This window comes from Notamacropus eugenii, chromosome 6, assembly GCF_028372415.1.
Source record: "Notamacropus eugenii isolate mMacEug1 chromosome 6, mMacEug1.pri_v2, whole genome shotgun sequence".
NCBI classification, from domain to species: domain Eukaryota; kingdom Metazoa; phylum Chordata; class Mammalia; order Diprotodontia; family Macropodidae; genus Notamacropus; species Notamacropus eugenii.
Genome location: NC_092877.1, coordinates 54,136,296 through 54,148,590, shown reverse-complemented (window position 1 = coordinate 54,148,590; position 12,295 = coordinate 54,136,296). Strand labels below are relative to the sequence as shown.

The following is a 12,295-nucleotide window of genomic DNA, read 5'->3' as shown; positions in this document are numbered from 1 at the left end:
GTGAGGCAGATGAGAACAGACTAACCAGATGCTTCCCTGACTGTTCAGGAAGAAGCTCAGCTAGGTAGTCAGTTCCCACCTGCAGTAATCAGCTCTCTCAGGTGCCAAGTACAGCTGTTAATCTCATCTTTTAATTGTTTTAACCGTTATAATTTCATATGCATATAAATCCATTTTGGAAAAGCAGGCAAGGTAGAAGTCAGGTATCCTTAAATGTCCATGGGCATTTTCTATCCACTCTTGAATGCTGCTTCCTCTGTGAATTTTTTATCCTCTGTATCTCCCCCAGAGCCTAACACAGTGCTCTGAATACAGGAGGCACTTAACAAACATTTATTGATTGATCTGACAAGTCTTCTTGTGGGAAAAAGAATGGGACTTAGCCTGTGTGAGTCTAAAGAGATCCAGAAGTGATGACAGAATCGGTCAGCAAGAGGGCATTAAGGTCCTACTGTGTGCTCAGTACTGAGGATCCAGAAACAAAAGGGGAGTACAAAAAGCTTACATGGAGGGTCAAGGGGAGAGATACAAGGTTCACAGGTAAATACATACGGAATTTCATTGGATCAAGACTTGATATGTCGTCAGTGTAGGGAATCCTCAGGTGAGGACATTTCCTCTATCAATGCAGAACATGCTGATGTGTTCTGAGAGCTCAGACTGCTGGGGGTCACATGGTCGTTATGTAAGCCTGAGGCGTCCTGCCTTCAGATCCTGCTGTCCTATCCTCCACAAGTCTCCACTCTGTCTCTCAGCACAGAATAGCCATGAAAAAAATACACTGGTGTGATAGGGGTAGGACACACACAACTGGAGAAATCTTGACCTGCTGGCGCTCATTGGGGTGGGAGATAGGTGCCCTCTGAACCCCAAAGGAAGCCAAGGCTTCCCTGAGGTTGAGATGAGGGGGAAGAGCCTTCATTGCGGATAGTGAGGGCAACCTATACAAAAACACCAGGACCAGAGACAGAATGGTATGTACAATAAAGAGCAAGGAGGCTATCTTGATTGGGACCAAGTGTGGGAAGGAAAATGTGTATAAAGAGGCTGGTGCTAGATGAGCTCCAAGGAGGTCTAGTCTCTGGGACTCCTCTTTATCTGTAGAATTAAGGGGTTGGAAATGATAGCCTAGTTAGATAGATAGCTGCATAGGTCAGTGGACAGAGTGCTGGGCCAAGGTCAGGAAAACATGAGTCTGAATCCTGTTTCAGACTTACTGGCTGGATGACCCCGGCAAAGTCATTGAACCTCTCCCAAACTCAGATTTCCTCATCTGTAAAGCAAGAATAATAACAGCACCTACCTCCCACAGTTGTGAGGATTGAATCCCACAAAAGAATAGTTGTACATCTTGCAGTCCTTAAAGCCCAATGTGAACAGTAGCTAGTGTTATTAATATCAACTGCCTCTAGAACCAGGGACTCTTACGAGGAGCCTGAGGCTCACAGAGTCAAAGTGGTTTGGTCAGGGGCATGTGGCTGGGATAGAGCAGAAGTGACGTCTGGGCCTGCCCCTCCAATTCCAGATCTAGTGTGTTTTCCAAGACGGCACAGCTCTTCCTGTCTCCCCACAGGTACATTGTGCCCATGGCTAGACAAGTGATGGGTTCAGTCTCCCGGGCTTTGTTCATGTTGACCTCCGACAAACCCTTGTCTGGCAGGTCGTTGTCCCTCTCAGAGCAAATTAGGGCAGTGATTGGTCCATTCCTCACATCTCAATGTTAGAAGCAAGATGCTTTGTAAACTGTAGCGGTGGGACCCACAAGCTCTGTTAGGAGTGAATGAGCTAGTTTTAAGTCTCTTTTAAGATACAAAAGAAAAGTACTTAAGTCTTAACTACTCTGTTTAAGTAACTCTTGTTTATTCTTAAGGTCCCATACCCTTTGCAGGGGGATCTAGTTTTTATTTATCTGATGTCAAAAGATTATGATGCTGATGTGGGCAGGGAAGAAGCTGATAAGTGTAATTGCTAAGTGGGTGGGAAAGGAATTGGTGCCAGCCACTAAGTCAAGACTGACCAGTGGACAATTGACCCCTTGGTAGACCCAGATTTGTTTTATCATCGCTTCTCTTTATAGCTCAGCAGAAACTCAAAGGAGTTATTTAAGTGTTATTTAATTTGTAAAACTCTCTTCTTTCCCTTTAGTCATTTTGGCCAAGTATGGACTTGATGGGAAGAAGGATGCTCAGCTGATAAATACCAATTACATCAATGATGGCACCGAAAATGATGTGCTGGATGATCCAAGACTAGAAAAATTGTGGAATAAGGTAAAGCATAGTTTTGTTTGGTTAGGTGTGCGTATTTGTGCTGTTACATAAGCAAGCATTAATGAAGTGCCTATTCTGTGTCACTTAACCTCCTTGGCCTCAGTTTCCTCTTGGGTAAAATAAGGTGATTAGGCCAGATGGGCCATGGTAGTTCTCTGAACTACCGCAGTAGCATCCTCCTTTGTCTCCCTTCTGGCAGGCTCTCCCTCTTCAATCTGTCCTCCCCACATAGACGCTGATGGGAGCTTTTCATCCCTCGCAGCTTGGCCCATGGGCCATCCCTTCCACAACACAAGCCTTTGTGATCCCCCGTGTGTGTGCGTGTGCGTGTATATGGGTGTCCACGCGCACACATAACTTACATTTAGTAGAATGTGAGTTCCATAGAGGGCAGAAATTTTTTTGTCTTTGTATCCCACTAGTGCTGGTTCTGTGCACTTTGTGAGTACTTAGCAAATGCTCATGGGAGGGATGAGGAAAAGTGAAAACAAGCTGAGAGCTTGGGTCCTGGCTCTGCTCATTGCAGCTATGTGACCACAGTGAATCATGGCCCACTTTGAGCCTCACTTTTCCTCTTGTTCGCAGTCAGCAGGGTGGCACAGTCATTTCTAAGGGCCTTTCCATCTCGAAATCTTGTGATGGATAGTGGAGTAAGGAAGGGGACTTATTGTGTGGAAAAAACCCATAGTTTACAATAGATTTGCATGACTATGTTTCTCTTGTCATCCCAAGATAGCATTGAGTAGCCCATCAAACTCAATGTTTCTTAAAGGAGAATGGTGAGTGGGTTATTTATTTGTAATTTGATGGTGAGTATTCTCCATTTCTCCCTGTGGAGGGTGTGGCAGAGAGCATTTTAGCCTTCCTAGTGGGAGAGCTGGATTTGTCTTAGATGTCTCGTACTGATTCCTCTTCTCAAAATTAATCCTGCATTTTCAAATTGTCACACAGCCATAAGAATACAGTTATGATTCACATCCTTTGTCATTAGAATTACTAGTATAAACTTTCTATTTGGGGGTATACATCATTTTTATGAATTATGACACAATTCCCAACATTTTCATAAAGATCGAGGGTTTTGTTTCCAGGAAGTGAGCCTCAGGGTCAGCCAGGGGATGTGTAGTGTGGATGCTAATGCAGTGAAGAATCTGAGTTGAAGGATTTAGGAATCCTGTTGCCTATGGGAGGGCATTGAAACAACATCTTGTTTTACAGATGAGGACCCTGAGGCCCAGAAAGATCAAGGAACTTTCTTTCCCTGGGTCACATGGCAAAGGCAGGATTTGATCCCACATCCTGTGCTTTCAAATACAGTGTCCTTTTCACTTTCCATATTAAATCTTTGACATATGATCTTATGGGTGCAGACACGAATTTAGGAAGTTTACTGTATACAATTTCCAGCTTGCCTTCTGCTTTTTAAAGGAGCTCAGAAATAGTCACTTTGTGAAGAGAGATGTTTCCAAAAGACAGCCATGCAGCGAGAAGATGCTGAGGGAGCAAGGAGCATGTTACATACAGTGAAGGGGCTTGTGCATAAATAAATCAATGCCCCTGGACAGAAGAACAGCAGATTAATGGGAGATCTTCACAGCAAATGTATCTAATAAAGGTCTGACATGAAAGATAAAGATACCTAGGGAACTGGTACAAATACGTAACCCTAAGAGCCATCACTAGTGAATGAGTGGCTGAAAGACAGAAACAGTTTTCAAAAGAAGAAATACCAACTGCTAGGCTTACAAAAGAATACTCTAAATCACCAGCAGTAGGTTATCCAAATTAAAATTAGATGGTCTGTATTGTTCCTTCTGTCTCTAAATCCTAGGAGTGGATAGTTCTGAGAAAAGCACCATATAAATGAAAACGGTTTTTACTGATGTGAAGAAAATTTAACCTTCTAACTTGAGTTTCTCTCTCTTTTTTTTTTTTTTATTCTTGTTAGGCTAAAACCTCTGGGAAGTTTTCCAGTGAAGAGCTGGATAAACTGTGGCGGGAATTTAAACACCACAAAGAAAAAGTCCATGAGTACAATGTCCTGTTAGAGACTGTGAGCAGGACTGAAGGTACTTCTGACAATGTTGGAGTACGCATGAACAGAAAACATCTTTGTTTTCCAAGCATTGTTCTAGTTAGTTCTTAATCTTATGCCTCAATTCCTGAGCTTTTACTGGCTATAGACCCAAACTATGGCATGAATAATTGTGTGGGGTTTCTACCTTGGACATATTTTGATGGATAGTGTTTTGTGTTTTAAATTACTGTATGGACTTGAGTCCAAAATATCATAGATTTCAATCAACGTTTACTTAAGCACCTACAGTATATAGAGAACTATTTGGGGAAGTAGAAGAGATCCACATTTTAGATAAAACACAATCTTTGTCCTCAGTCATTTATTCATTTGCTGGCCAGTCAATCAGCAAGCATTTTTTAAAGTGTTTTCTAGTGCCAAGTCTTGTGCTAAATGGTGAGGATACAGAGTCAGGCAAAGACTGGCCCTGTCCTCAGAGAGCTCCCTTTTTTTAATGGGGGAAACAAATCTGAGCATAGCTGGAGACAGATCAAGGACACACAGAGTAGATGAAAGGTCCCAGCAACTGGACCTGCGTGACCTTTAGGCTGGTGGTGCACTCAGCAGGACCAGGAAAGTGCAGGGGGTGGGGAGGCTAGAGGGAAAGGGCATGTGTTTGTTAAGTTGGAGATACTTCCAGGGTCTCTGCTCTGAGACGTCCACAAGGCATTGTTGGAGCAGGCCTGGCACTGAGCAGAGAAGTTAGGACTAAAGACTAGCTGTATAGATCTGGAACCATCTAGCTACAGATGACAACTAAGTCCCTGGTACATACTTTCCCAGTTGCTGCAGAGGTACTAAGAAAACAATAAAAAAATTATCTCTGTCCTCAAGGAACTTAGAGGCTACATGGGAATATATTTCTATGTATGAATAATCCATTTAAATTCACCATGCATTTACCTAGTTCTTGTCATATCCAAGGCACTATGACAGACCAAAATAGTTGAAAGAAGTGACTTCTAATGACTAGGGTAATCAGGAGGTGGCACCCGGGTTGAACTGTGATGAGCTGTAACCATAGATATGAGATGGAGAGAGTGCATACCAGGCACAGAGGGGCGCTGTGGGAGGCTGAGGTTGAGAGAACAGCAGGGAGGCCAATTTGCCTAAAATGTAGAGGGCATCAAGAGGAGAAAGGTAAAATAAGTCTTGAAAGATCAACTGGAACCATGCTGTGAAGAACTTTAGTGCTAAACTCAAGCTTGCAGTCTGGGGATCTTATGGCCTGATGAGATTTTGACCTATGAAAAATTAACTATAATATGTGATACATCCAAAACAAAATGGTCATATGTATAAAGAGGAGGAGCTTGGGGAGGAATCAGGAAGACTTCTTGGAGAGGGTAGCATTTAAATGATGGATTGGAATTCAACAGGTGAAGGAGGAGGGGAGGACATTGCAGATTTTGGGAAAAGAAGGAGCAAGAAAGCTTGGTTGGAGTATAGAGAATATGTGGCAAGGATTAGTATAAGATAAGTATGGGAAGGTCAGGTGACACCATGCTGTCCAGGGCCATGACATAGGAAGATGTTGGCGAAGAGGATGTGAACAGAGCTTTGCAGCAGGGAGATCAGTCTGGTACCCACATGAAAGATGGAAAAGGGGGTGAGATAATAGAGGGGAGAAGGCTGCCATACTGGCACAGTGGTGCCCTGCCTGTGTAAATCATTTTACTTCTGTAAGGTTCAGTTTCCCCATCTGTAGGAGTCAGGTTCCACCTTCATTATGTGGATTCCCCTGCTTCCTCTCTCCTCCTCCATGCCCCAGCATGCTTCACATACCTCTCTGCCTCTCAGTTCTTCAGGCTTTGAGGGTAAAAGTAGCCATCTTGCTTGTTGACATGGTGATCCTTCATCTCATTTCAGTGGCCTTGCTCCTTTGGACATTCCATCACTTGTCCTCATCTTCATCTTCCTCCTTGCTCTCTCTTTTCTCCTTGTAAACACACTCACATATCCTCTTTCCTTTAAAAAAAAAAAGTTCATTCAACCGCAGCCACCGTGTGACATATACCCATTAAGCAGCTACTGTGTGTACACAGGGTTAGGAGGAACGATGTTTAGATAAGACCAAATCTGCAGACTCTCCAGTGGCTCCCTCCTGCCTCCTGAATAGCATCAAAGCTCTTTGCCAGGCATTCAGGGCGCTAAGCAAACTGGCCATCTGCTGCGAGCTCCCATGTACTGTGCACCTCATCCAAGCCGCCCTCTCTGATGTCTTGCTCGCTCTTTTCCCTGTGTCTGGCGTCTCCTTTCTCTTGACCTGTTGGATTTCTGCCCATCCTTCAAAGTCCTGTCCTAATCAGATGGAGCCTAGAACCAATGTCTCTCTCCTCTTGTCTACACCTGGTGCTTTTACTTCCTCAGCATTCAGTCTCCTAATTTAGAAATCTCTCCCCACAACCACCAGACTCAGTCTCGGTTCTCATTGTCCTTGCCCTTTCTTGAGCAGTAACCCTAGCGACCAGCCTCTCCTCCTGGATATTTTCCCCTCCCTCAGCTTCATCTTCCCAAAATTGCCCTTCTCTCGCACATCCAGCAGGGGCCAAGTCCCATTGGTTGTTCTTCCATCATATTGAGGGTAATGTGGTATAGCAGAAAGGGAAATGGACTTGGAGTCCAGAGACTTGGATTTGAATCCTGCCTCTGATGCTTGGAAGTGTCATGTTACCTGGGCAAGCCACCTAACTCTCTGTGCCTCAGTTTCTTCATCTGTAAATTAAAGATAAATAATAGCGCACAATTGTTTTAAGGATTAAATGAGATGTTTATAAAGTGCTTTGTAAACTTTAAAGTGCTTTATAAATGCTTATTGTGATTATTGTCCTTCCCCTTCTCTCCATTCACAGTGCCACTTCCTCTTGCCTGGAACAGCTAGTCTTCCTGCCTCTGTCATCTCAGCTCTCTGATCCTGTCTTCACACAGTTGTCCGAGCATCCTCTTAATGTATGAGCTGACCGTGACAACTCCTCCATCCAACAGCCGTCAGTGTTTCCTTATCGCCTGTGGGACAGAGGCCTCAGCCTGGCATTCTAGGGCCTCCAGCACCGGGCCTCAGCCTAGCTTCACTTCACTCTGCTCCCTTTCTTACGTTGGATACTGGGGCCAAAGGCTTGTTTCCTCAGACTTTGTCCTGCTGATCCCTAAGGTCTCCAGGGCACTCCTTTCCTTTCTCGGAGGCCCTCTGCTGGGGAGATCTCCTTCATGAAATCTTCCCTCACTCTCCCACTTGAGGCTCAGAAATGCAGCTTCCTTCTCAGATTTCCTTACATTTCTTTGTCTGCTTTGCCTATATCACATTCTACTTTACGTTGTGATTTTTGTGCACACGCCTCTACTCCCCTCATAGATTGTAGATTCCTTGAGGACAGGGGTTGTTGTCATTTCCAGCATTGTGTTGTGCTGAATGCAGTGCCTTACACATAGTAGGTGTTTAGTGTTTGTTGAATTGAAGCCGCATAGCTAGTACTGGAACCAGATCTTCTGACTCCTAATTTTTTTCCCACTATATATCATATTAGATATTTTCTTTGACATTTTAGAGTTAGTAATCTTAACAGGTCATGTCTCTCCTTCCCAAAAGTAGAAACAGACTTTTTCAGACTTTTTGGCCAACGTGATTTTATATGTTACCAGACTATTATTGGACACATGACCTATCCAAAGTGACAGATCTGTGTTTTTTCACTCTCACAAATTGCCAAGCAGAACAGATTGTAGACACTGGCAGACTGGCAGAAGGTTAGCTCAGTGAACAGGGATGAAGCAAGGATTTGGGGACAGCTTTGAAGTAAAAGTTAACCATCAAGTTGTACAAAGTTAGCAGATGTTTGTTTTTGTAAAAGTGTAGCGTTCGTGCTGTTAGTTTAAGGTGGCTGTCTTACTCCATAAGCCATTAGATGGAGAGTATGAAAAAAACAAGATTATTATTAAAGATTTCTACAGACTGTTGAAGGAGAAGTAAAACCCTCTTTCTTACATGAAGGATATTCATTTTAGCCATTAAGAGAAGAAGAGCTACAGAATAAGTATGAAGTCCTATTACATATGGGGGCCGGGGCAGTAAATCTCTGTAAAGTGAATGGAGGTCTGAGAGAAGATTCTATTTCATTTTTGTTTTGTTTTCTGGCATGGATGTAGCAGGTAAAGCATTGAGCTCAAGACTCGGAAAACCCGAGTTTGATTCCTGCCTCTGACACTAAAGGCTGTTAGACGCTCGACCCTGTCTGAGCTTTGACTCCTTCCTTCCTCATGTGGGGAGGATGATTCTCCTGCTGTTTCCTTCACAAAGCCCTTGTAAGGAGGGTGCTTTGTAAACTGGCCAAGTCAGTTGTTCTTTTACTGTTTTTTTCAACAGAGAGTCACAAAAATGTAATCACTCCGTTGGATGGGAGCCACATCAAAGAGGACGTCCTCCACAGCAAACACACAGAACTGAAAGACAAACTACGGAGCATCAACCAAGGCTTTGACCGTTTACGTAAAGTCAGTCATCAAGGCTATGAAGCAAATAGTGGTAAGCTTTCATTTTTTTTTTTAGCTCAAAAATTTGCTGCAATGACGTATAAAAGTATTGAGTCAAACAAGGGTAAAATGATCAGTACAAAAGGTATTCATGATTATTATTATCTACATCATCAACCACCAGTGCACTGTTATGGTGCCTTCTATTTGCAGGGCACCAGGCTAGGAGCCAAGGGTACAGAGTTAAGGTTGAAGAGACTTGGAGCTGATGGCTATTTCTCAAGTATTGGAACATGTCCGGTATCCTCATCCTGGTTTGGATGGCCTTCCATCATCTGTCTAGTCTTGTCTCTTACATCCCAGGATCTCTCTGTTCCAGTTAATCTGGCCTCCCAGCCTTGCTGCAGGAGTGTTTTCTTCCTCCCCTCTTCCTGTTCTTTGTTGGTTGCCCCATACACCTGTCTAAAGTACCTTCTCTCCTCTTTCCCCATTTTAAATATAACCTTCTCCTCATCTTGGCTTTCTGAGGACATCCGCATCGCTTAGATTAATAGTAAATTGTTTCACAGTGCTCTTAGAGCTGTTTCTAGATATGTCCTCTGTCCCTCTGCCTAGATCTTAATCTCTTCCAGAGCAAGGATCATGCCTGTTATTTATACACCAGAGTGCCTGGTTCAGCAGTGGGCTTACAGAAAGTGACGAATGAATTTTGAATGATTAAATGCAATAAGATTTTCTTTTTGGAACAAGAAAATTTTTGCTTTAGGTTGCATGTGTTTTGTGTAGTATAGGGGAAAGCACGGCATACCAGACTGAGGTTGAATGCTGCCTCTGACGTTTACTAGTTTTGTGATCTTCTGCAAGTCTTAGCTTCTTGTAGCTTTAGTTTCCTTAGTAGCACACCACATAGGACTGTCCAGAGGATAAGATGAGAATATAGCTCTAAGGAAACAAGTCAAGGATCTTTGCTTTTATCAGTGTGGTTGTTCTCTCAACCAGTGTGGATCCCAAGCCTTCTTCACATGAACATCACTTAGTAACAATTCATTAAGTGCTGTGCTGCGCTGGGGTACAACTGCAAGTGGGACATAGCACTCACAGTGATAGGACAGGTGATCCCTGTTACAGTGCTGCTGTTACTGTAGGCATTCCCTTGATTTCCAGTTGTGTGGGGGGAGGGGGGGAGGAGGCTGCTCTAAACATCTCTGTACATATAGGTCCTCTTCCCTTTTCCTTGATTTCTTTAGGATACAGACCTAGTAGTGGTATTGCTGGGTCACAAAGTATGCAGTTTTATAGATCTTTGGGCGTAGTTCCATGTTGTTCTCCAGAATGGTTGGATCATTCACAACTAGTGCATTAGTATCCCCAATTTGTCGTATGGTGAGTTTTTTGCCCCCAAAACTTGGATCTTTGGGATTATCAAACACTAGATTACGGTGGTCATTTACTACTGTGTATTGTGTTCTTAATCTGTTCCACCAATCCACCGCTCCATTTTTTTTAGCCAATACCAGATTGTTTTGATGATTACCATTTTGTAATATAGCTTGAAATCTAGTACTGCTAGGCTCTCTTCCTTCACATTTTTTCATTGATTCCCTTGATATCTTTGACCTTTTGTTCTCTCCAAAGACTTTTCTTTTCTAGCTCTGTAAAATAATTGTTTGGTAGTTTGATATGACACTGAAATAAGTAAATTAATTTAGGTATGATTGTCACTTTATCATATTGGCTTTGCCTACTCAAGGGCTGTGAATATTTCTCCAGTTGCTTAGATCTATCTTTATTTGTGTAAAAAGTATTTTGTAATTGTGTTCATATATTCACTGGGTTTCTCTTGTCAGGTAGATCCTAAGTATTATATATTCTCTTTAGTTATTTTGAATGGAATTTTTCTTTCTATTTCGTCCTGCTGAGTTTTGCTGGTAGTATATAGAAATGCTGATGATTTATGGGGGCTTATTTTGTGATCTGAAACTTTGCTAAAATTGTTAATTGCTTCAAATGGGTTTTTAGTTGATTCTCTAGGATTCTTTAAATATATCTAAAGGTACCTATGTGGCACAATAGACAGAGTATCTGGCCTTTTGGAGTTCAAATCTGACCTCAGACACTGACTAGCTGTGTGACCCTGGGCAAGTCACTGAACCCCTAAGTATAACTGTTTGCCTCAGTTTTCTTATCTATAGAATGAGTTAGACGAGGAAATGGTGAACCATACTAGTATTTTTTTTCCCAAGAAAACCTCAAATAGGGTCATGAAGAGTTAGACGTGACTGAGCAACACCAAAAAAGTACTGTCATATCATATGCAAAGAGTTATAGCTTTGTTTCCTCATTGTCTATTCTTAGTCCTCTAAATATTTTATATCCTATACGTATATATCATTTTATATAGGTATCATAGAGTAGTTTATTGCAGTAGGTAGCATTTTTACTAAAATGCTGAACACTGATAATAATGGGAAGGCTTCCAGTTTATCCCCATTCTAGAGAATGCTTGCTCTTTTACAGATAGAACCTACTTAAGAATTTTAAGAAAGACTGCATTTAGAACTGTGCTTTCTAGCATTTTTTCCTAGGAATGAGTGTTACATTTTGCCAAAAGCTTTTTCTGCATCTGTTGATATAATCACAATTGTTTTTTGTTATTGTCAGTTATGCTCATAGTTTTAATTTTGCACCAACCCTGCATTCCCAACATAATTGCTGTAATCTCCTTGCCAATATGTTATTTAAAATTTTTGCATTTGTATTCCTTAGGAAAATTGGCCTATAGTTTTTCTTTCATTGGTTTAGGTATCAAAAACATTTGTGTCAAAAAGAATTTGATAGGATTCCTCCCTTCTGTCTTTTTCCTAATAATTGATATAGTATTAGAATTGTTTCTTAAATATTTGATAGAATTCATTTATGAATACATCTGGTCTTGGGGATTTTTTTCTTAGGGAGCTCCTTTAGGACTTACTCAATTTCTTTTTCTAAGATAGGATTATTTGTACTGATTCCTCTTCTGTTAACGTGGGCAATTTATAGTTTTGTAAATACTAATCCATTTCATTTAGATTGTCGATTTTACTGGCACATAATTGGGCAAAATAGACCAAAATTGATTTAATTTCATCTTCATTGATAGTTCATTCACTGTTTTCATTTTTGATTCTGGCAATTTGGTTTTCTTCTTTTGTTTTAATGAAATTAACCAGTGGATTAATTTATTTTATTGGGATCTTTTTCCTCATATAAGCAGCTCCTACTTTTATTACATCAGTAGTTTTTTGTTTTACTTTCAGTTTTATTAATTTCTTCTTTGACTTTCAAGATTTCCATTTTGTTATTTAATTGGGGATTTTAAATTTGTTCTTTTTCTACATTTTTTTAGATGCATGCCCAATTGATCCAGTCTCTCTTTTATTGATGGACACAATTTAAGATATAAATTTTCCTCTAAGTAGTACTTTGGCCGCATCCCACAAAT

The 12,295-nt window shown here is 41.5% G+C and overlaps 1 protein-coding gene across 2 annotated transcripts in view; it reads left to right on the top strand.

The window, feature by feature from the left end:
• Positions 1-12,295, top strand: part of LRPAP1 (LDL receptor related protein associated protein 1) — a 50,177-nt gene that overhangs the window by 27,676 nt on the left and 10,206 nt on the right. For both annotated transcript variants that reach the window (XM_072620092.1, XM_072620091.1), the window contains exons 3-5: positions 2,146-2,270; positions 4,219-4,339; positions 8,708-8,866. In XM_072620092.1, coding sequence (XP_072476193.1) covers positions 2,146-2,270; positions 4,219-4,339; positions 8,708-8,866 — 405 coding nt within the window. The remainder of the gene's footprint in view (positions 1-2,145; positions 2,271-4,218; positions 4,340-8,707; positions 8,867-12,295) is intronic.